The sequence below is a fragment of the Erpetoichthys calabaricus genome, chromosome 7 (assembly GCF_900747795.2).
Source record: "Erpetoichthys calabaricus chromosome 7, fErpCal1.3, whole genome shotgun sequence".
NCBI lineage: Eukaryota > Metazoa > Chordata > Cladistia > Polypteriformes > Polypteridae > Erpetoichthys > Erpetoichthys calabaricus.
The window spans coordinates 37,996,047-38,022,276 of NC_041400.2; the positions used below are offsets into that span (position 1 = coordinate 37,996,047).

Genomic DNA, 26,230 nt, shown 5'->3' on the forward strand with positions numbered 1-26,230 from the left:
CTGTATATGCTGTAGATACAGTAGATTCACTTGTTGCTACATGATTGGCTGTCTGGAGGAGCAGACGTTTTGTATAAATTAATTGGTGTATGTGATGACATGGCTACCTAGTGTGCATAATAGCTTATCTTATCTTATCTTGTGTCGTCTTATATTTATATCACACTCTTCTGTAAAATGGCCACTAAGTGTGTATAATAATGTGATATTATATAAAATATAATATAATGTAAAATTCTGTATTATTCACACTCACACCTGTTCATGTAGCTACCTATTTTTCCAAACAACAAATTGTGAGGCTGCAACTCAATCTGTGTACAGTATACATATATACATACATGGTCAGTATATTATCCATCCATCCATCCATTATCCAACCGGCTATATCCTAACTACAGGGTCATGGGGGTTTGCTGGAGCCAATCCCAGCCGACACAGGGCACAAGGCAGGAAACAAACCCCGGGCGGGGCGCCAACCCACCGCAGGGCACACACACACATCCCACACACCAAGCACATATTAGGGAAAGTTAGGATCGCCAATGCACCTAACCTGCATGTCTTTGGACTGTGGGAGAAAACCGGAGCACCCGGAGGAAACCCACACAGACACGGGGAGTACATGCAAACTCCACGCAGGGAGGACCCAGGAAGCGAACCCAGGTCTCCTAACTGTGAGGCAGCAGCGCTACCCACTGCGCCACCGTGCCGCCCTCAGTATATTATACTTAAATGAATTATGTTATGTACACTCTACAGAAGCAGAATGGAAAAGAATGTAATAAAATCTACTTGAAGAATAACAATAGAAGGTACACATTTCCAGGTATTGAGTCATTTTTTGCAGTACCTTGACTCATGAATTTCACATCTAAGCTTTACAAGAATCTTGGCCTGGCCAAAAGCAATTGTTGTGCTTTAAGAAAGCATTAAGGTGATTCCAAAGTGGAAAGCATGCAATGTTTTCTGAAATACCATAAGGCTGTGTGAAAGAATCATGCATAAATTGAACATTATTCTTTTAAAGGCCAGTGCGTTTCAGGAATCCTCTGTATTGTGGCTAAAGCTAGGGCTAAGGCAGCGCTGACTGACACGTGCAAAGAAAGGTGGCCTGGCTTTGCAGAAGGTTTACAGTTTTTTGAAATGTGATGCTTACCCAGCTATTTGCACTGTCCGCTTATTATTAGAAGACCTACAGTTGCAATTTCACTTCTAAATGTATTTCACGGGAGGCATTTCCTAATAATTTTGGATTACTGTCTAAATCCAGTCCCCATGCTCCTTCTCCTCACTTTTTTGTGTTTTTTCCAGTCTAACATGTAATTTATATTTCATGTTATTTATTAAATTTCAATAAGTTTTGTAGAATAGATAAAATAAGGGCCAAAAGTTAATACAAGAGGAATGGCTTTTATTTTGAGGATCCCTGGATTTAGAAATGTAAAAAGACAGACAGTAAAAGTCATCGTGAGTGGCCACTTTATTAGATATTCCTACCTAACAGTGAGGTGGTGCTCCTCTTTCCTTCATAATCTTCTGACATTTATTGAGGAAATGGATTCAGCAAGGTGTTCAAAGTGCATCAGAGGGTTGCTGTTTCACAATGCTTGTTGTAAAGTAGCTGATGGTGGACGTCCATTGTGGATACCTCTGTACCATCTTATGCCACAGCTGCTTAACTGGATTGAGATTTATTGACGAAGGAGAGGACTGCACTATCTTGAAGTTGTTGCTGTGCTCCTGATCAGAAGTGTGACCAGAACATCATGTGTGGGTGGGCATTTGGCTTGTCTGGGGGGGGCAAAAAATATCTATCTATCCATCCATCCCCATTTTTGTTGGGGGGTCAAATAATAATAACAACATAATTTTATATAACATATAAAAGCAAAAATTGTGGCATAAATCATAACCTATTGTTCAATAAAATTAACAGAGGCAATGGAACTTGTATTATTATTTTTTGTGAACAAATATAGAACTACAGTACATCTACAAGGTAAATATCAATAAAGTCAAATGTATACAACATATGAGAGCAAGAACAGAGACGTGACTTATTGTAGTCATGGGAGGCTATAAGACATCAGTTTCCAGTGTTTAACCTGGATATTATCTACAGGACCAGTCTGCAGTTACTCTTGGCAAATTCTGAAATAAATTCATTCATGTCTAGATTTTCTGTGATGTTTTTCTCATGTGCCAGAATGACTACATTTCTCTTCCTTGAATGCAGCATTGTTCGGCGGAGTGGAGTAAGCAGTTCAAAGTAGAGAAAGAGCTTTCGCATGCAGCTGAAGACACACTAATGATGAGTGCTGTGATGCAGACATGGCTCTGACGTGCGGGATACTAGACGCGTGTTTGTGGAAGCCGCCACCATCTTTTTCTAGAGCTTTTTTCCAATTAGTGTAGCCATGTTTGGTGAATATGTCCTCGCGGTCCGAAATGGAAACACTAAATTTGCAGCAGGCAAAGCAAAAGCTGCCATCACATACAATAGAATATTCAAGCCATGGTCGAGACTGATACCAGCTTGCACTAAAACATCTGAGTGTCTTTCCGAATGCGCGCTTGGGATAATTAATTAAAATGGGCTGGGATGGGCTATCCATATTTAAGTCAGGCAGACCGGACTGTATATTTTGTTGAAGGCAGAGGTTCGGAGTACCCGACACGGGCTCAGAGCTGGAGGATTGTGTAGGCTTATCTACATCTTTTGGAGTTTCAGTTCCCGACATGGGTGCGCTGTGCTCCGTGTTGGTAGCAGCGGTGCTGGACTCAACCATGGAGCCAGCAGCTTGCGGAGGGACAGAGGTTAAAGATGTCTGCTTTTTAATAAGCCACCTATGCATAGCCTTTGGTGTTACCAACCAGAAAATAAAAGAAGAATGGAACATATACACTGTTTTAATTAAAGAATGCGGTCAACAGGTTCAAAACGTGCTGCAAAATGTGCGGCGAAGTGAACTGTGAGCAGCACGGTGCCTGTCTAGTGGAGGAGACACTGATGGATACAGCCCAAATTCAAACGGGCTGATTGGAAAGCAACTCAGTTTTGAAAATCAAATGTTATTCTTCTCCAGGGTTTTCATTGGACAGACAGAGCATTTCGCAGGGTGGGCACGGCTTGTTTCTCGGGGGGCAGTGCCCACCCCAGCCCCCCCATGGTCACGCCTCTGCTCTTGATACTACTTAAGCACTTTTCTAGCTTTGCAAAATTGAATATTGTCCTACTAAAAATGTCATTTACACCACCACTATAAAGTGATGTACCAGACCTCACAAATTTCCCGGGCAGTCACATATTTCTTGACAAATTTTAAAATCCTAATTTTTCCTGCATTTTAAACGTGATATCATTTCTCAGTTTGTCAACAGAGCAGAATACAAGTTATCATAGAAAGGACAACTTTGGAGCGTACATTCTTCAATGCATTAAAAATCACCAATCGTATCAATTCAATTCAAACCAGTCAACATCAGACCAATCAGATACTCTGTTTTTATGAAACAAAGCTTAAGAACTGTAAATTGTGCAAGTGTGATATGTGGGCACTTAGTTCTGAAGTGATTTGCTTTAGCCACATTCTTATTCTGTCAAAATGACTACACAGGGAGGTAGATGTAGGAAGATGCAAAGATATTTATTATTCAGCATTTTAATGCCAAAAAACTTAAAGATGGAGAAAAGAGTAAGTGTGCCAGGCTGGCTAGGACTTAAAGAAAACAAAATTTATGCAAATGTTGCTCTGATTTTCATCGAATGTAAACATGAATATCGGCAGAGTTTCTTTGCAGCCTTTGTCGATTTTTGTAAAGCGTTCAACTCAGTTAATCGAGCTAATAATAATAATAATAATAATAAAAATAAGTTTTATTTATGTAGCGCCTTTCATGCACTCAAGAACACTTTACAATTCAATACACACATTAACAAGGCAGTAGTAATTACATACACAATAAAGAATAATACTAATTGAAAAGATGTGTTTTTAACAGAAGTTTGAAATTAATAATAGATTTTTCCTCGCGAAGGCTGAGAGGGAGAGAATTCCAAATTTTAAGGGCTATCACACTGAAAGCTCTGCTCCCCCATAGTTACCAACCTGTGTTTAGGTACAGTGAGTAAGTTAGTGTTCGATGATAATAATAATAATAATAATTGATGATCTTAATGCACGGACAGGAGTGTAAGGAAGAGGCAGCTCCGACAGATAATGAGGGGCTAACCCATGAAGGGTTTTAAAGGTGAGAAGAATAATTTTATTTTTGATTCTTGAAGAAACTGGTAACCAATGTAAATCATAGAGGACAGGAGTGATGTGAGCAGATTTTTTAGTGTGTGTAAGTAAATGAGCAGCAGAATTCTGAACATATTGTAATCTATTGATATATTAGTCGGGAGGCCATAAAACAAAGCATTGCAATAGTCCAGACGGGTAGTGATGAAAGCATGAATGAGTGTTTCAGTGTCGTTCACACTGAGGTTACAGCCTGAGGCTTCGTGAGATCCCCCAAAAGTTGCTGGATATCATGGCCGGTCTGTACTCTTGCGCTGTTGGTGTTGTGCAGAGTGGAGGCAGAACTTCTGCATTTTTCCTAGTTGATTCTGGGGTTTGTCAGAGGTGTGTTCTTGCTCCTACTCTGTTCAATGCTTGTATGGACTGGGTGTTGGGCAAGGTCATGGGGTCCAGCGGCTGTGGGGCATCTATTGTTAAAGAAAGATTTACGGATCTTGACTTTATTGATAATGCTGTGATCTTCATGGAGTCGATGAAGGCTCTGATCAGGGCTCTTGAGAGACTGAGTGAAGAGTCTGAGTGTCTGGGCTTGCGAATTTCCTGGATAAAAAACCAAGATCCAGGCCTTCAATGACCTCTTAGGCACAGTCATCAGCAGTGTGTCTGTTTGCAGAGAGAGTGTCAACCACAGACCTTGGCAGTGACATTTGTGTCTCTGGTGACTTTTCCTATGAAGTCAGTAGATGGATTGGGAGAGCATGAGGGGTCATGGGGCCGCTGTTTGGCACTCCCGATATCTATGCAAAAAGACGAAGGTCTAAGTTTTTAGAGTCCTGGTGCTTTCTATTTTGCTATATGGTTGTGAGACATGGACGCTATCTAGTGACCTGAGATAAAGACTGGGCTCCTTTGGTACTGTGTCTCTTCGTAGAATCCTTGAGTACTGCTGGTTTGACTTTGTTTTGAATGAGCGGTTAATCATGGAGTCTCGAATGAGGCACATGACCTGCATTGTGAAGGAGCGTCAGTTATGTCAGTACGACCATGTGGTGCAGGTCCCTCAGGGTGATCTGGCCCACAGGATCCTCATTGTTGAGGACCCAATCTGCTGGACCAGACCAAGGGGATGCCCACGTAACACCTGGGTGTGGCAGATACAGTAGATGTCATTTCTGGGGGTGGGACTGGACTGCATGTCTGCCACCTGGGATCCTGAGCTGTTTTATCATGTGGTGGCTGCAGCAACGCACTGTATAAGTGCATGCTCCCCAACCTGACCTGACCTTACCTAAGCTCTGTTTGCATATCATTCAGCAGCATAAATAAAAAATGATCAGAGTGTCTGTATGGTCTTTCTTATTCAATTGAGTTATCATAAGAGCAAGCAGTGTCAAAGTGGTAGCAGATCAAGCTCCAAATCAGAATCAGAATTCACTTTATTGGGCAAGTACACTAATGTGTACTAGGAATTTGTCTTGATAGTATTGGTGCAACATACATGGACAACACAGAATGTGAAAGATAAATATAGGAATATAAAATATAAAATTATAAAATACGATGCAGCATATAAGGGCAATACAAAAACTAGGGCAGAGTAGGATTAAAATGTCCAGGTAGTCCGGTGAGCAGGTATAAACAGGCTTAGACCTGATTAGTCAGAATAATTGCATGTGGAAAAGAACTGTTTAGGTGACGTGTTGTTTTAGCTTTCACTGCACAAAGATATCTTTGGAATGGGTGATGCTCTGGGTGGGTCGGATCAGCCATGATCTCTGCAGCCCTCCTCCTTACTCTGGACTCATATAGGACTTGAATGTGCAGTAAGTTACCACCTATGATCCTTTCACAGGCTTTGATGATACACTGCAGACTGGCCTTAGCCTGAACAGAGGCAACACCAAACCAGACAGTCATAGATGAGGTCAGATTGGACTCGGTGATTGCTGTGTAGAACTGACTCAATATTACTTAAGGGAGATTGAATTTTCCCAGCTGATGCACAAAGAACATTCTTTGTTGGCCTTTATTAATAATGCATGTGATGTTCTTGTCCCACTTAAGGTTTTGTGACAGCACAATACTGAGAATCTTAAATGATTCTGTCATCCCAACGGCTGAGCCATTTATGGCAAGTAATAGGTGAGCAGGTGTCTGTTTCCTGAAATCTATGGTCATCTCCTGAGTTTTTTGAATGTTACGGTCCAAATTATTATGGACTTTATTAGTATTATTATTGTAATGTAACAATATGCCCTCAGCGAGTGCATAAGGTGTTTTTCAATGTACACAATTAATAAAATGCCTTATTATACAAATGCTTTGAACACTGTATTAAGTTTGGCTTTATTCTTTAGAGTTGTTGTATGTATTAACAGTATTAATGCGTTTATATACAGCATTGTAAAACCATGATACCCCCACTAATAACACCCACTTCCCCAGGGGGGCCATCCTGTATTATTTCAGGGAGTATCTAGTTGCATCACTGGTCCAAACACTGCATCACTTTAATCAAAGGACCCAAGGTATATACCTTGTCACACACGTGCGAATGGGAGGCAGCTAAAGGGCCTGAGTGAGAGTAATTCCACACCAGACCAGGGGGTGGCGAAGTGCACTGACTCTTTATCTCACTTCTCTGCAGACCAGTTACAGGAACTTCCACCTGGCCCTAATGACATCACTTCTGGTTCCGGCCCCATTGATGACATCATTTCCTCCGCTTGCCTTTAAAACCATCATTTTGACCATCTCAGATCAGTTCTGTTGTGGACTCTAATCTGTAATACATTTATTCAGCCAATTTCACAGCCATGAAACCAATAGATAGGTGGCTGCCCCAAACATTTTTGTGTCTCTTTGTCAAGTTTATGACAACTTGTACCACTAACAAAACATGACACTGTTATGCCACTACTGCCACCCTGCATTGTTCACAGTCAAGAGGATGGACCCATGGTGTCAGAGGGCTTTGTCTGGCCTTGCTTTTCTTGACATTTTTGGATTTCAGTACTCTGACACAGCATAATCAATTTTCAGAATTCACACTGTACAAGAATGGTATACACACTTGAGTTTCTCAGATGTGCACAACTGTTGAAGTTGTTAGGCATTATGGAGAAAATGAGAAGTGTAGCAAATATACCTAACTATCCTATGAGTATGAGCAAATAATACATTACTTGCAAAATAAAAAAGTATTAAAAATCTTTCATAGAGGGAATAGTTTTCTAAGACATTTTCCAAAGCAGACTGTGGCAGATAGTTGGCCCCTTACCCGGCCGGGACTCCTGTGTAATGAAAACACCAGAGGAAAGAGCATGCACAAGGCACTATCTCCCCCGGATCGCTAGATTGCAATCCCATGGATTCTCTCAGGGCTTTGTGGGAGATGGGAGTCCTACTACTCAGCCCTGCTGGGGTCTCTGTGGGCAGCCAGGGGGTGCTGCAGGCACTGCGGAGCCCTACTTCGGGGGGCCATTGCCTTACCCGGAAGTGCTTACAGGTCACGCTAACGGGCCGCCAGAATTACACACACGTGCAACGTTAAAGGAGCCAGAGTCAGAAGAAAGAGGGATGAAGCTTGCTGGAGGAGGAGTGGAGACAAGAAGAAAGAGATAGAGAGAAGAAGGACAAAGGGCAGTGTGATTATTATTGTGCTTTGCTACTGGGAAACACTTGGGAAGAGTTTCCCACAATGAAATAAAGCCTGTGTGTTGTGCTAAACTTGTGTCCATATCTGCATGTCAGGTTTGTGGAACAGTGCGTCCCCTGCAGGCCACAAGACTTATGAAAAGATTCTACTGGTTGAAATTTTACTCACATTGTGTTTTGCTCTGAATATTTATAAAGTAGTTGCTCAATATTAATTGCAAATAATTGTTGCAGTCTGGGTATCATTGTTGTTTTCACCCATATCAGTTCATTGCTAACTTGTTCCTGTATGGATATTTAAAGCAGTTAAACAATGGAGGAATAAAGTGATCAGGCTATTGGGAAGAAAACTCCGTGACTGCAATGCCCAGCTCTCTATGGTCAAAACAAATACCACCATGGTATCTCTGGTGCTGAAAACAGAAATTAAGCAGAGTTATGTAAATTTGAAGGACATGAAAGAAAGATGGAATCAACCCACATCAAGTCATTTGTCTGAATAAAAAACACAGGGTTCCTTGTTGACCAGAGTTGTTAGGCATGATTTTCATTTCTCTGTTTTTTTTTAATGAATATAGTTATGCAACTGAAAAAGTACCTGGCACTGGCTTTGGTTGTCTGTTTTTTGTGAATCCTGGCTGGCAAAGGCTCACCAAGTTAAAATCTGGCAGGAAAGTCCCACAATAAAAAGTGTTGGAAGGCACAGATCTCTAGAGATTGGTATATAGAGGTCTGCATGGCACTGATTTTTCAGTTCTTCTCCTGGATGCTTCTGATAAAGTTCTGTCCTACTTCCTCCTGTTCTTGCTCACTTTCTTTTACTTCCGTAGCTCCGTCCCACTCCCGATTGCATTCCAGTTTTTCCCTCCAAAAGATACATGAATTGGGCACAGAGCCTAAGTGAATTCTTAAAACAGCAGAATCTAAAAGGGATAAAAAAACACAACCTCTCAACCAGTAACCACTATTATGCATCTGCCTTTACAAGCTGCTTTGCATGTGCTGCATGTCTCTTGTAATAATTCATTTAATAATAACAATAATTCATTTTATTTATATAGTACCTTTCCCATTTGACAACTCAGTTTTAAAAAAAACAAGATGCCATCACGTCACAGACTTTTTCTTCCTTTCTGGTTGTATGCACGTTAACTGTGAAACAGTATTGATTAGAATATCGATGATAGTTTATTTATTTACTTTTTCAAGAAGCAACATTCTCAGAGGTTTATCTACGCTGTGACTGCCCATAACTGCCCATGTCCGTTCACAATTTTTAAATGTACTCCCATCAAACCTGAGTTTTGTCATTGTTTTTCTTCTTTGAGACGCATCTAAGATATTTTGAGACTTTAAAGGCATCTGTGAACTTTTGAAGCCAAACCCCATCTTAGGCCCATGTAGTATTCTGTAGAATTCTGCAGCCAGTAGATTCTGGGGTCAGGCTGCCTGTGGTGAGCTCTATTCTGAGCAGGCTATGGAAGGTTTAACTTGGTTTTTTGGGGTCATGTTTGAAGCCTAACACCCTCCAATTTGCTCCCTTTTTTAATTCTTCACACTTTTCTTTGTATTTAGGTCTAATTTAATTGTTTTCTAGTTCAGTTGCTGAAGTCTAAGTGGTGGGTGGTCCATAATTATTGCTTATTTCCCAGGTGCTTCCATTAAGGTCTCTAGTCATGCAATTTGTGAAATAAAGTTACAGAACATAAAAGAAATATTATGCATGTGACATTTTTGAAATCCTGGATCTAATTTCATCTGTTTTTGTTTAGTTTTCTTGCTTATTTCTTATTCCTATTATAAATATGTCATCGTCTCATTTGTGATGTACAATTTTCTTGTAATTTTCCTTAATGGATGCCACTGTTTTGGACGGATTGTAATTACTGCAGCCATGTCTCTTATGACAACATCTATTGTTAGTCAGATTCTCTGGTGGCAGTGTGACGAATGACATCATTTACATGATGGTGTTTGAGATGCTTGTGTGGTATTATTGATGTCCACGTTTTGAATAAAAATGCACAATACCAAATAAGAAATGGTGTGAGTTGCTTAGTTATTTAACAGAAAGGAACTTTAGGTAGCTGTGAATCTTTGCTTTGACATTTTGATCACTTTTGTGTTTGCTGTGGATGTCCAAGAAGAAGAACAGGAAAGACAGGAGGCCAGAGCAGAAGGACAGATGCGTTGGCAAAGAAGCAACTTTGTGCCTGGAGGGATTAACACAAGGCTTTGACCAGTGGGAGCTGGAAGTTGAGAGCATTCCTATTCCCAAACAGCAGGTGGAAGTGGTCCTCTTGTGGTAGCACAGTTGGGACACCAGCATGGGTGCTTGGGAGTTGGAGTCTGGAAGAGGGTGCTGTTGGTGGAAGACCTCCTTACTTTCCATATGACTGCCAGTGCTCCCAATGGACATGTAGTGGCATTCCCGAGCCCGGTTTGAAAAGGTTTGAAAGTGTCACCTCCCGACTCTGACTCCTTGATGTGAGGAGGCGGGCAACACTCATAAAAGGAGTGGAAGGAGAGAAAAGAGATACACTCGCTTTGATTATAATTGTAGTTGGACTTTACTGAACATTTGGTGACTTATTTATAATAAAATACTTTGTTTGAACCCGGGACTGTGTGGAGTAATATTGTGTCAGAGGTTTGGGCCCCCTTGTGGTCACATTATATACAAACTTGTCAATAAGTATTTCTCATTCTTCATTTTTCTGAACTTGCTGCCCTCTCAACTATTCTTAGGTGACTCCATTGCAATACTTTCATTTGCTTGTTTATCATGTGAACCTGTTCTTTGGACACGTTCTCAATCACATAATTACATCACATGGTACCTGTTTACGTCAGATTTTTCTAGGAGAAATTTGCCTCCTTATTTCTTGACTTGTCATTCCTCAAATTTGGCTTAGTAATGTAGATTTTGGTCAAAGATATTAAGATTAAAGAGTAGCTATTTTTCGATTCAGGTTTTTAGATTTTGGTTTTCAGGAGCTTTTTCTCAGAGTTTAGTATTTAAGTCTAGTTTAAAATTTAGATATATAACTTTTCATGTGAAAGTTTATATTCTTCCTATCTTCAAGTCTATTTTTTCTATCATTTGGGTTTTTATGGTTTTGTTGTGTTTAATTATTACCTTTTTAGTTATCAAAATACTGCTTTATTGAGTTCATTTTGTTGCTCATGTATTATTGCTAGATTATTAGTGTATTCTTTTTGTTTTAGGTGGTTAGAATATTAATGACTAATTTTGTTTTAAACACTATAATAGACATTAGTTCTCATTAATCAAGAGGTGTATGGTTAAGATTGAATTCCTGAAGGTCTTAAAGCTACTGTAGGTGTTTCAGCTTGTGACACATTCTCTGTGATAATCTTGAAGGATTGTGGCAGACATTCCCCTGTCATGCCATCCTGGTTGTGCCCTTACCCAACGTAAACTCTTGCTAGCAAGTCATCCCTTCACATCTAATTTCAGTAATATAAAAGCACATTTTCTTTTTTTTTTTTTTTTGCATATTAAATCTTATACCGAGGCCTGTTCTGCATTTTTGAATTGTTATATGTTTTACTGTCTTGATTTGCATTATTTAGTGACTGCCCAGTGTTGATCACATGACCATTTGGTCACCCTTGTGATGTCACAGGGCATTGCGTATCAATATGATAGTGTTCATGCTTTCAAGTTATTCCTTGGTGGATACAAAACTCTCATGTTTGTAATTGTGCTAGTTAGCTTCCCTCTAAGTAGGTCCGAATGTTAGGATGGGTTTCCTGGTTTTGATTAATTCAGTTTTTAACTTGCCACTCTGTTTTGTCCTCTGGTTTTGCCGTCAGGTAAATTTCACCTTTTGACTAATATTCTGCACATTTTAATCATGTCCTGAGATCTTCTCACTCATGATAATCCTTGATGCCCTGCATGTAAAAATTAGGCAACACAAATAAACAAAGGACTGGAGTTGTGGGAGAGAAACCTCAATTAATGATGGTTTTGAAGAAGGTGTGCAAGGAAGCTGCTAGTTAGCTAGTCATCTTCCACTCATGGTCATTACACAAGTGAACATCTCAGGGTCCTTTTAAAAGGTGTGGCGGGCAGCTGGATCCCATGCCCGGCTGGGACGCCCCTTCTATATACAGTATTATGGCGGGCGGCCGGGTCCCATGCCCGGCTGGGATGCCCCTTCTACATATGTTCCAGGGGAGCAGCCATGGACATCTCACTACCTCCCCCGGGACGCTTGGTGGCATCCTCCCTGGCTAACGATGGTGCCTCAGTTTCCCGCAGGATTTCATGGGAGATGGAGTTCTCCACAATCCTGTGGGGATCTGGGTTGGCCGCCAGGGGTGCTGCATGGATCCCGGAGCCCACATGGACATCTCTACAGCCCCGTGCGGAAGTGCAATTAGCCACAAGTGATCAAGCACCTGGAGCACTTTCGGGTGGGCTATAAAAAGGGCCAGCATCCACCACTAATTAATCAGAATCGGGAGGAAGAGGATGAGGTTGCCTGGGAGGAGTGGTGGTGCCAAGGTGAAGAGAAAAAGTGTTGTTTGTGCTATTTAAGTGCTTGTGGGACTATGTTGGGCCTGTGGGACACGGGGAAGGCATGCCCCATGGCTGAAGAGAAATAAAAAGACTTGAGATTTTACACGTGCCTCTGCGTCAGTCTGTGTCGGGTCGGGCGCTATATAGCACCTTTTACAAAGGTTGGCAACATGGTGATGATGGAGCAGTGGGTGTCTTTTGAGTCTTGTTTTTTTTTTTTTGGATTACTCGACATCCTGTCAATTTTTCAAGTAGTGTGGAATAGTGGTAAAGGGATTCTAATTAAACCCATGTGATCTGTTTTACCTATGGGATCTTAAACAAGTCAATTAACTGGCCAAGACTAAAGTTTTGGAACCAAATGTCCATCTCTCCATCCATTGATCCATCCATTTTCCAAACAGTTATGGATTAACGTGTGTTCATATATGTAGTGTCCTCAATTTTAAAATGTTTTATTTTCTTTCTTGCCCACACAAACAAAAATTAACTCAATCTTACAAAAATGGTTAATATCAAAGTGCCTTCTCTTCCTGAGTTGCATCACCCTAAAACAAATATTTTGCTCAAGATGGACAGGATGAACTTAACACCTGAGGAGGTAATTAACATCAAAGCATCTCCTCTTCCTGAAGTGTGCCTCACTTTTTAAAACATCTGTGCAAATAAAGTAGAAGACTAGGATGATGCCTCAGCAGTTATTGATTACTTTATAACCTGGGAATAGGTTATAAATAACTAGGAATCACCAAATTGGTTTACAGCTTGGGAAAGGAAGGAATTCGGACATACTGTACTTAAAGGATCAAAGTTATTTATCATACCAACAGCCAACCAATCAGATGTGTGTAACATCACATATTCCAGAATCCCATGTGGAATGTTAAAATAATTATGCCTTACCTGAGAGTGACACCAGAAGAAGAAACAACGGCAACAAAAAAGATGACGTCAGCAGAAGAGACAGAGCCATGTATGACTATTACATCTTAATGTCGGAGGACGTAACTTCGCATTTCACCGATTGCTGATTCAAAAAGTTGCCCTGGGACGTTCTTTGATTTTCATTGCTAATTTCTTTCAATAAACTTTTTAAGACTATATACATTTAGACCTGACTTTCTATATTTTCTGTTATACTTTATCCTACTGGCATTATTGTTCTTTAATAAACACCACATTGCTTTTAACTTTCTACACTTTGTCTTTATATCTAGAGTGATTGAAGTAATAAGGTAAATATGTAGAGCACCTGGAGCAGTAAGGAAGTGCCACATGATCTGAACTACTAAGTTTTATTGAGCCGAGGATGAGGGCTGTATCCAATAAAGTAAGACATGGCCTATAGCCATGGATGTTGAGCCTTTTTATGTTTGAATATATTCTGGAAGACAAAAGTAATATTTAGGTCTGAGATATATTGAAGACATTGTACATTGTTCGTGCTGAAGATAAGTAAGTGTCTTTAAGTACTACAGAATGGTGTATATGTCATTCATATGGCACTTATGTAGTTAGGGTCTGTGTGTATGTGTGTATCTATGTATGTTTTATTACCTTCCTACTGAAAACAAATTTCCCTCTGGCATAAAAAAATCTACCAAACCTAACCTATACTTGCAAAGCACTCTGTGATGATCCTCACTACTGAAATGCACTATTTAAAATTAAGGATGTATATTTGTATTTTTCAACCACTTTGCCATGACTTCTGTTTCTTCTGTTACCCAAATATCTATTTCCTGAGGCTCTGCAAACAGTAGGCAGTCTACTTCTTAAACACGGCCATGCTGTTGTGATGCAGAAAATATATATTTTTTAGATTTTTGGGTCGAGGAAGTAATTAAAGTCAGGTAGCTTATATAATTAAGTATGCATCATTGTGCAATTTCCTAGTTCATTTATATATTATCATGGAATTTACCTGCTTTATAGCAACCCATGTGTGCAGCCCTTTTCTACAAATGGACAGCTGCTTTAAGCAAAGAAACATATAAGTGTAGCATAAGCGGCCCAAACAGTTCAGCTACACTTGTGCCAACCACCAAAGCAGGTGCCCACTGACCTGCTGCTACTACTGGAAAATGTCTTGTCCACAGCTGCTAACCCCTGTAGGAATATGGCAATCACCCATACCAGGTGTTCTTATCACTATAACTTGACCCAATCAAACAGTATAAAATTAATATTATCATAAAGTAACATTAATAAAAACACAATAAAACTGATGCTAGCAAAAAGTAGGAAATGTATTTGAAAAGAGATTTAGGTTAAGAAATGTATTTGAAAAAGAGTCTTATTGAAAGTACTTATGCAGAAAATAAAGGTGATGGAAGATGAGTCTTTTAAAGTCTGGGTGCAGAGTTGCTTCGTTTTGGTGTTCACTTCGCAGAGGTCGATTTCTTTGGGCTCTTCGGGTTATCAGCTCTTCTTGCTTTTCTCTTTCCTGCTCTGCTCTGCTTGCTGTCCTTCCTTTCTTCCTTCCTTCTCTGCCCAGCATGGACCCAAACTTAAGGGTCTAAATTCACCTCAGATTAACAATGATTACAAGAATAATCAATCACTGTTTGCCATTCTCAGGCTGTTTGTCCATTCCGATCCTAATTGCCTCATGTCTAATAAGTTAACAATTTGTCTATGATTCTAAAAGAATGATGTAAGAAATACAAGGGGTAAAAGAGTCCAGAGTTAAAAAGTCCAAGGAGACTCCTTTCAAATAAGGTTAGGCTTTGAAACTGCTGGCCCTTATTATTGCTGGCAGGTTATTCAGTTTTAGCTCACACAGTTTTGAGTTCTTTTTTTCAGTGAATTTTTTTATTTTATGTATTGATTAAAGGACAGTTCAGTATTGTGAGTTGTGAACATTAAAATGAGCCAGTAGTCTCATTTTCTGTTATGTATAAATTGGATAGTCAGAAATGCATGGACAGATTTAGTGATGTTAAAATAAAAGTCATCAGCCAACATTTAAACAGGGAGGTTACTTCTGTTCTTCATATTTAGAGATCCTGTGATTTTTAAAATGCCCACGTGTATTGGTCACAGATCACACTCTTTCTTTATGAATTACCCAGGCCATTCATAACTAAAACAAATGAGATTGTGAACTCAGTACAGAAGCTAAACTCTATAGGCAGACACAACTATTGAAGTAAAGTGGAGCAGAACACTGGACTGCAGTCAAGTCAGTTATGGCATTACAGCTTTTCTAATCATTCTTCAAGTTAGAGACATTTAAAGCAGAACTGGATCAGAAGTGCCATATTATGCAGTGTGACAACAACATTATTGCAAAAACTAACCAAATGGTTAACCAAGCTTTTCCACTGTATTTGCCCATGTCTTTTCTATCATTTTATCCAATTTGTGCTTCTGCAGTGTGGTTGTAGTTGACTTTCTGCAATGGTCTGCCTTGCCGCTCTGAACATTCTTTCGCTCTTCACCCTTTTCTTCTTTATGTGACACTTGGCACAATACAGTCCTGTTAAAATGTGAATTTGTTACTTTGAGATAATAAGCTTGATGAGTTCTAGTGGTGTGGAAGTAATATCCATTTTATTTTATTTTGTTCTAACTGATGCATGCATCCCATTAAGCACAACCGCAGTCTGTTTCAATCAAGCCAGAAATGAAAGAAAGTGTTCAACTCAGGTATGTTAAAGCTCTTGTCCTCGTTTAACATTTTCCTGTTTTCTTCTTGTAGGCTGAAATCAGTGTGCCCAAGACTCCATTCTTTAATGTGAATGCAAAGCCTCCATCAAGTTCTGATCACAGCAGGCCATCACAGCATGTGAGCTGGAGGGTTGCCGACATGCTTTCCAGACTCTTCTTCCCGCCTGCTGATCCCCATCTCCTTGTCTTGATAAGGCCGAAAAAGCAAATGTCTCCTCCCAGGGCTCCACTTCCTAAGCAGCCAGCTGTAAAACGGAAAGTGACACGTCTCTCCCTCAGGTATTTGGCTTTTCATAAACAGTTACACTGAAATGGGGCTTCCTGTGACTCACACTAACAAATTAAGAAGGAAAGGTCGGCAGGCACATTTTGTGTTGTCTACGGTGTGATGGGCTAGAAAAAAAGCAACTAACTCTTAGAGCAGCTAATTAATTAACGTGAGTGTGAAACTGGATCGAAATTTCATGCACAGCAATTTTTTTTTTCCTTGAAAGGAGACCTTTTAACTACATTATTCCCTTAACTGTATTTGCATTTTCCTATTCTATACATCACATTTAATTAATCATCTACCCATTTAAAGAACCCCGATCACAGGCGTGTAATGGGTTCAAGGCAGAAACCAATCTGGACAGGATGCAGGTCTGTCACGGGCCAACTTTATATTCATTCACAGCAGGCCATCATACAGCTACCACGCAGCCCAGCTGAAGGTGTTTGAACTGTGAGAGAAAATGGCAGATCCTCAGAGGAACTCTTTATGGACATGATGAGAACATGCAAACTCCACACAGAAAGTAAACCATCTATCGGAGAATCAAACCAGTGCTGTGAGGACGTCAGTCAGTCGGTCATTTTCTAAGTCACTTTGTCCTGAACAGGGTCACGGGGGTGACGGAGCCTATCTGAGCCAGCATGGAGAGCAAAGCAGGAACAATCCCTGGACAGGGTACCAGTCTATCATAGGGAGAACAAACACAAAAACACACACATGCCAACCTACCACACACTAGGGACAATTTGGGTATCATCAGTCCACCTAATTTGTATATCATTGGACTTTGGGAGGAAACCAGAACACCTGGGGAAAAGCCACGCCGGCACGAGGAGAACATGCAAACTCCATGAACCCTGGTCTCCTTACAGCGAAGCAGCAGTGCTAACACTGTGCTACCGCACTGCCCACTGTGAGGAAGGAACCCCACTTTCTCTGCCAACATACATTCATACATAAGGTCACAAATCTACTTAATCCAGTTCAGGGTCACGGGCTGGGCCAACATGCTGTCACTGGATTAATACTTCATTTTAAAGTTCTTTTATGTAGTGCCTTCCTTTATTTATCTATATTTCTTAGCAATCTTTGCTTCTAATTACTCTTCATAAAATGAATCTGAATATTCCATTTCACATTGAATTGAATTGTACGTTGCAAGACTCAAGCTGCAATAAATGGTGGCAGTACAGTAAAGCCAAGAAAACAGTGCACAGCGAGGTGAGGACACCAGCATAATATACAATAAAACAGCCGTTACCTGATCTATCCAGAGGTTAGGTGTACCTCTACATTTCTTGTATTTCTTTCTCGTTTCTTTCTAACACGGTGTACGGTTAGTAGAGTACGTCATTGTATACTGTAGTTTTGATACTTAATACTGCATTATAATCGTTAGCACTTTAAACCACCTTGTGATGATGCATCTGCTGATAACATTTACAGTACCCTCCATGATGTTTGGGACAAAGACACATTTTTCCTTGGTTTACCCTCTGCTGCACAGTTTAGAATTCATAATCAACCAATTCAATTATGATTAAAGTGCAAACTGCAGACTTTAATTTAAGGGCATCTGAATACATTTTGGTAACACCACATAGAAATGAGAACACCTTTTATATGTGGTGCCCCCTTTTTTGGGACATAGCAATGGCAGGTCTATTAAAGCAGTCGTGTTTAGTACTTGGTCGAATATCCCATGTGTGCATTGACTGCTTGAGGTCTGTGAATCATAGAGTTCAGCAGGTGCTCAGTATCTCCTCTGCTGATGCTCTGCCAAGCCTCTAATGGAGCCAGCCTGTCAATTGGATTTAAATCAGGCGATTGGCTTGGACATTGAAGCATTTTCCATTTTATAACTTTGAAAAACTCCTCTGATGCCATAGCAGTATGTTTGGATCATCATCTTGTTGTGGGATGAAGTGCCATCCAATGAGTTGGAAGTCATTTACTGGAACTTGAGAAGGTGAGATGTTTCTGTACACCTCAAAATTTATTGTGCAGCTGCTGTCAGCAGTTCCATTATCAATGAAGATAAGTGTCCCAGGACCAGTGGCAGCTATGCATGTCCAAGCCATAACACCCCCACCACCATGTTTAATAGTTGAGGTGGTCTGATTTGGATCGTGGGCAGTTTCTTTTCAGCTCCACAATTTGCTCTTTTAGTCATTCTGATGAAAGTTCATCTTTGTCTCTTCTGTCCACAAGACATTTTTATAGAATTCTGTAGGTTCTTCTAAGTACCTTTTTTGCAAACTTCAATCTGGCCATCCTGTTTTAGTGATTTACATCTTGCAGTTTGTTCTCTGTATTTCTGTTCATGGAGTCTTCTGCGGATAGTTGTCTCCGACACACACACATCTTCTTCCTGAAGCCTGTTTCTGATCTGTTGGACAGGCGTTTGGGGCTTTTTCTTTACCATAATGAGAATTCTTCTGTCATCAGAAGAATCTATATCAAGAAAATGTATTATTATTATTATTATTAAGTGGAGGTCTTCTTTGGCCTGCCAGTCCCTTTGTGATCAATGAGCAGCTCTCCAGTATGTTCTTTCTTCTTAATGATATTCCAGACAGTTGATTTTGGTCATCCTAAGGTTTTACTGTCATCTCTAATGGTTTTATTCTTGTTTTTCAGTCCCACAATGGCTTCTTTGAGCATGGGAAAGGCATTATAAATAAGACATATTTTTATTATTATTATTCTTTGACTTTCATTGGCATATCTCTTGTCCTCATATTGAAAATGGATACTACAGTCTCCAAAAGTAAACTGTAGATAGACAAAAAGCCTCGGTATCTATGACTAAACATTATGGTGTCCTGAAATGGGCGACCACATATAAAACGTGTTGTCATTTCTACATGGTGTGACTGAAATGTATGCCAATTCCCTTGAATGAATGTTTGTAATGTGCACTTTAGTCACATCTGAATCGTCTGATTTGTAATTTTAAACTGAGGAGTAGAGAGGTAAATCATAGATAGATAGATAGATAGATAGATAGATAGATAGATAGATAGATAGATAGATAGATAGATAGATAGATAGATAGATAGATAGATAGATAGATAGATAGATAGATAGATAGATAGATAGATAGATTTTTAATCCCCAAGGGGAAATTCACATACTCCAGCAGCAGCATACTGATAAAAACAATATAACATTAAAGAGTGATAAAAATGCAGGTATAACAGACAATAACTTTGTATAATGTTAATGTTTACCCCCCCCCCCAAGCCCCCCCCCCCCCGAGTGAAATTGAAGAGTCGCATAGTTTGGGGGAGGAACAATCTCATCAGTCTGTCACTGAAGCTGCTCTTCTGTCTGGAGATGACACTGTTTAGTGGATGCAGTGGATTCTCCATGATTGACAGGAGCCTGCTCAGCGTCCATCGCTCTGCCACAGATGTCAAGCTGTCCAGCTCCGTGCCTACAATAGAACCTGCCTTCCTCACCAGTTTGTCCAGGCGTGAGGTGTCCTTCTACTTTATGCTGCCTCCCCAGCACACCACTGCGTACAAGAGGGCGCTCGCCACAACCATCTGATAAAACATCTGCATCATCTTATTGCAGATATTGAAGGACACCAGCCTTCTAAGAAAGTATAGTTGGCTCTGTCCTTTCTTGCACAGAGCATCAGTATTGGCAGTCCAGTCCAATTTATCATCCAGCTGCACTCCCAGGTATTTATAGGTCTGCACCCTCTGCACACAGTCACCTCTGATAATCACGGGTCCAGGAGGGGCTTGGGCCTCCTAAAATCCACCACCAGCTCCTTGGTTTTGCTGGTGTTCAGTTGTAGGTGGTTTGAGCCGCACCATTTAACAAAGTCCTTGGTTAGGTTCCTATACTCCTCCTCCTGCCCACTCCTGATGCAGCCCACGATAGCAATGTTGTCAGCGAACTTTTGCATGTGGCAGGACTCTGAGTTTTATTGGAAGTCTGATGTATATAGGCTAAACAGGACCGGAGAAAGTACAGTCCCCTGCGGCGCTCCTGTGTTGCTGACCACAATGTCAGACCTGCAGTTCCAGAGACGCATATACTGAGGTCTGTCTGTAAGATAGTCCACGATCCATACCACCAGGTATGAATCTACTCCCATCTCTGTCAGCTTGTCCCTAAGAAGCAGAGGTTGGATGGTGTTGAAGGCACTAGAGAAGTCCAGAAACAATTTTTACTGCACCACTGCCTCTGTCCAAGTGGGAGAGGGATTGGTGTAGCATATAGATGATGGCATCCTCCGCTCCCACCTTCTCCTGGTATGCGAACTGCAGAGGGTCGAGGGCGTGGCGGACCTGTGGCCTCAGGTGAAGCAGCAGCCGCTCCATGGTCTTCATCACATGTGACGTCAGGGCGACAGGCCTGAAGTCATTCAGCTCACCAGGACGTGATACCTTTGGGATTGGGGATATGCAAGATGTTTTCCAAAGCCTCAGGACTCTCCCCTGTTCCAGGCTCAGGTTGAAGATACACTGTAGAGGACCCCCCAGCTCTGATGCACAGACCTTCAGCAGTCGTGGCGATACTCCATCTGGACCCACTGCTTTGCTGGCACGAAGTCTTCTCAGCTCTCTGCTTACCTGGGCTGCTGTAATTGTGGGTGGTGGGAAACTCTCTCTTATGCTGGTATCAGCAGAAGGATGGGTGGAGGGTGCAGTACTCTGAGGTGAGAGTGGGTTAGGGTGGTCAAACCTGTTAAAGAAGTTGTTCATCAGGTTTGCTCTCTCCACGTCTCTCTCGATGGTGGCACCCTGCTTCGAGCTGCAGCCAGTGATGATCTTCATCCCATCCCACACTTCCTTCATGCTGTTATTCTGCAGCTTCTGCTCCATCTTTCTCCTGTGTGTCTTTATCCCAAACATTATGGAGGGCATGAACATAGCAGACAGTTTTATTCAAAGTAACCTAGAAAAGAGGTGAACATAATCGAGTAATCATCAGTCTGGGAACAAGACTACAAAACTTACCATCACAAGTAAAGATGTTTAAACCAAACATCACAAATCTAGTCTGAGCTTTCCTTAGGTACATGAACCTATCAAAGCCATTATTATTTAAACTGTTATTACCTGAAGAAGAGAGTCTTCAAACACTTCTTAAACTGAAGGAGTTTTGAGTTCTGATGGAGGTAGGCAAATCATTTCACCAGTCAAGAACTACGAATGAAAAGAGTCAGGATTGAGATCTGATGCCACATACAGGTGGTATCACCTTTTACCATTCATTGACAGACATAAGTGGGCAAATATTCTGACCCACTGAATACTCTGTAGCCGCTTATCAAAGGTTTGAACTTAACTTGTGCTGTTATGGGGATCTATTGGAGTACCCTAAAAAGAGGAATGGCATGCACCTGTGTGGGCTTGTTGACATTTTTAATCATCTGAAGCAGATTTGTAGCAAATGTAGGTATTCCTACCAATAGAGAGTTGCAGTCATCAAGGCGTGACAATACCAATTCCAAGACCTGGAGCTGTGATGCCTATTCCGTCAAATATAGTCTAATCTTGTGGATGTTATAAAGAGTGAATCTGCAGTAACGAGAGACGGTTGTAAAGTGGTCAGTGAAGGATAGCTGGTCATCGATCACCACCTCAAGGTTGCCTGCTGACTTGGGGGATGTTAGCGATAATGATCTCAGCCAAACATAGATGGTTTGTTTCGTACATGGACTGGTTGAGACAGCAAGGAGGTTCATCTTAACCAGGTTGTACTGGAAATGTACAAATCCTTGATCCAGGTTGAGATGTCAGCGAGGCATGCTGAGAATGTAGGTGATACCATGTGATCCTCTAAAGAGAACAGGTACAGCTGCATGGCAATGCAAGAGTCTGGATGATAGGGCCTAGAGAGGTGGTGTATGAGGAGAAGTGAAGAGGACCTTACCTGTCCTTGGGGCATAACATAGAATAATATTTTCAAACTTTCTCAATCCAACTCATGGTTCCAGGGGTCAACAGCTTATTCTAGCATAACGGGATGCAAGGCAGGAACTGGTGCTGGACTTTCTACCAGTCTATTGCAGGGTCCACTCACATACACAACTTGAATGTAGGGGGGGAAGCCAGTGTATTTGGAAGGAAATTCCCATAAGCACAGGGAGAAAGTGTAAACTCCAAATAGACTAAAACTAGGCGTGGATTGGAAGTTTGGACAGTGGATTACTAAAGGTGTAGTACAAAACCTGTCTGACCATGCTGGTAAAAGCACTATATAAAATAGAGATGGATTGATAGGTAAAATTAAACATTTCCATCGCTTACAATTTTTAAAGAGATTTAACCACATTCATTACAAATGTTATTTAATTAATTCAAGACTCCTGTAGCTTATTTCATTGTATCATAAGAACAACATCCATCCATCCATCCATTTTCCAACCCGCTGAATCCGAACACAGGGTCACGGGGGTCTGCTGGAGCCAATCCAAGCCAACACACGGCACAAGACAGGAACCAATCCCGGGCAGGGCGCCAACCCACCGCAGCATAAGAACAACATAGAAAATCTAATTAATGAGAGGAGACTATAGGTTATAGTTATTATTGTCACATGTATAGAATACAGTGAAATTTTTACTTGCTTGAGCTAAACAACATGCAACACATGGCCACTCTTTCAGTATATCAAGCTATGTTATCACAAAAGCAAGATACATTTTAAAATGTATCAGGGATTCACTTCACCTGCTTGGTAGTTTCACAGCTTTGTTTTATGTAAAGAAGTGCTTGGTCTTTGAATACACTTCCACAAAGTGTCCTTAAGCGCATGATCCACTATTTACAGTAACTGAAATAATTCCGTTAAATCGGTTTTAGTTATGGAGCTGAGAAATGGATGAGCCTCCCAGCCCAGTCACTTCTGGTCTCTTGTATTCTGTGTTATTATATTTTACATAATCTATGAAGTAAGACATTTATCTTTTGTTACATGTTTTGTTTAGGCATGCAAATAAGAATTTTCCCTTCCACTGTAAATGTGACAAAATATCTGAACTGTTTACACTGCATTACGGTATTTGTCAAATTAAAACTTTAAATTTTACAAAGAGCCAACATACTGTAATTGGCAGTCTGCATATGGTTATTAAGTTTTGCCATGTCAGTTAACAATCACTGTTAAGTTTCCTGTGGTGTGACATGGGAGCTTGTGATCCAACAAATGCTAAGAATAATGATTATGCTATACAGTACATCTAACCTGCGATGAAACAGAATGAATATCAGTAACACCAACAATATTTATTTATATATCACATTTTCATACAAATGATGTAGCTCAACGTGCTTTACAAGATGAAGAAAGAAAAATTTCTAAAAAATAAAAATATAAAAATAAAAATAAGATTAGGCAATACTAAATAACAAAGAATAAAGTAAGGTCCGATGGCCAGGAGGACAGAAAAAATAAGGGCTGGAGAAAAAAACAAAAAAAAAAAATCTGCAGGGGTTCCAAGGCCATGATACCACCCAGCCCCTACTGGCCATTCTACCTAACATAAATGATCTAAATCAGTCCTCATGGTTTACAGGCTTCACGTGGAAGAATTAGATGATAATGATGGACGTCTGGCCTTCAATCCATCAATGTAGGGACTGCACGGTGCTTTGATCAGGTGGCGCAGAAAAAGAACAGCACAGAAAGTAGGGATTAGTACGTATTGCAGAGTCATGATAAAAATGATAATTAAAAGCATATAAAGAATTTCAGGGTTACACTAAAATGAAGCAATAAGAAAGCCATGTTAAAGTAATTTGTTTTAAGCAGTTTTTTTTTTTTAAGTGCTCCACTTTATTAGCCTGGCAAATTCCTATTGGCATGCTATTCCAGATTTTAGGTGCCTAACAGCAGAAGGCCGCCTCAGGACTCCTTTTAAGTTTAGCTCTTGGAATTCTAAGCAGACACTTATCACATTTTTGTAGGGCATGCTGAGTGTCTCTTTTTGAAAATCTGGTTGATTCAAAGACAACAGTTGAGGATGGCAGGACTGAATGAGTAAAAGTAATTAGTAAATGTTATTGCTTTTTGTCTGTTGGCATTTAATCACATTCATAATATGATGAGGTACTTCTGATTTTATGCTTTAATGCCAGTACAAAGTTTTGATTCATAACAGTTTTAAATCAACTTTGAAAAATTTCTAGATATCTTTATAATATTACTAAATGCTGATTACAAGCCTCCTGGGCTATCTTCTGTAGAAGAGAGTTGAGCAGTTATCCCTTTGTATTCAACCCCAAACTCCATCCTAAAGAATTTTTCTGCAGTCCATTGCTATATATGTTTATAGAGTCACTACTTCCATGAGTATTGAGTAATATGATATTATACTCAAATGAATTCTGCTTTGAAATTACTTACAATTTTTTTTTGCATCCTGACTCATCAGTACAAGAATGCTCACATATAATATACCCTTTGACTTATCTTGATGTCTAGTTATGCATGATGTCAAACTCTTTGGGGATTCCCCCTATATCTGGCCCTCTAGATCCCAAAAATCCTCATTTGTATGTCAGTTTTAACCATATTTTGTGCAGAAAATTACATCCTTATGATAAAGAGTAAACCAATGGTGTCTTCAGGAAAAATGATCAACAGAACTTGGAGTTGTGCAAGCCACATCTCCTGACCCCAGGGGTTCACGCTTAATGGGATACAAGGGGTCAAAGTTACTAATTTCCACAAAACTTAAAAAAATGGGGATCGGTAATACAGTCATCTCTCACCTATCGCGGGGGTTACGTTCCAGAACCCCCTCGCGAAAGGTGAAAATCTGCGAAGTAAAAACCATATATGGTTATATGGTTATTTTTATATATTTTAAGCCCTTATAAACTCTCCCACACGTAGCGCTGCTGCTTTGCAGTAAGGAGACTGAGGAAGATTGTGGGTTCGCTTCCCGGTTCCTCCCTGTGTGGATAGCGCTTTGAGTACTGAGAAAAGCGCTATATAAATGTAATGAATTATTATTATTATTACTCTTATAAACATTTTCCGCACAGTTATACAGCATAAACCCTTTGTATTCTCTTAGATATTAGGTAAAATTTGTTGAAATTATGTATGTAAACACACTGTTTATATACAGTAAAACCTAAATATTATAGATAAGATATCGAGCGTCTCCGATATCACATATGTTACAGCCATTACGATAGACAGGCCACCAGCAATAAATATGTACAATGCAAGAAAAATTGTATACAGTAAAATGTGTGTACAGTGACACTAAATACTGTACGTAGAAAATTAATTATGTTTACTCACCAACAATGACACGACGACTTGTCCGATAACGATGACTTTAATTTTACTGCACAACAAAGGAGAGCGTTACATGTCTTCTAAAGAAGCCTCTTCAGGCGACTGTGTAGCACCGTCGTTGTTCTTCTTCCGACAGTCTTCAATCCAAATCCCTAAAGCAGATTCCATCCGGACTACCGCCTTATTACGTCCACTTACGTCTTATTTTGCACCCTGGTTAAAGGACACTGCGGCCGTAGATCTTATATTTTTTTCCTCCTTTTCAAATAAAAAGAATCGTGGACTCATTGATGCCTTAATGGCATCCTACAGCAGTGTAGCTGTTCCCTTCCTTCAACATATCCAAAACTTTTACATTTTCGGCAATCATTAGCATCTTCCGTTGGCACTTGGGCATGGCCCCTGAAGCAGTAGCAGGAGCAGATCATTTTGGAGCCATAATGAAGGGTTTGGCAAAGATAAACACAAAAGAGCACAAAACTTAACTGTTTACACAGCGAAACACGTTGATGCTGAATGAGCAAGACGAGACTTCCTGGTTAACGCAGC

General features: G+C 40.3%; 1 protein-coding gene across 1 annotated transcript in view; it reads left to right on the forward strand.

Annotated features, from left to right (window-relative positions):
- Positions 1 to 26,230, forward strand: part of tmem232 (transmembrane protein 232) — a 180,029-nt gene that overhangs the window by 120,478 nt on the left and 33,321 nt on the right. Inside the window, exon 12 of the mRNA XM_028804512.2 lies at positions 16,160 to 16,407. Coding sequence (XP_028660345.2) covers positions 16,160 to 16,407 — 248 coding nt within the window. The remainder of the gene's footprint in view (positions 1 to 16,159; positions 16,408 to 26,230) is intronic.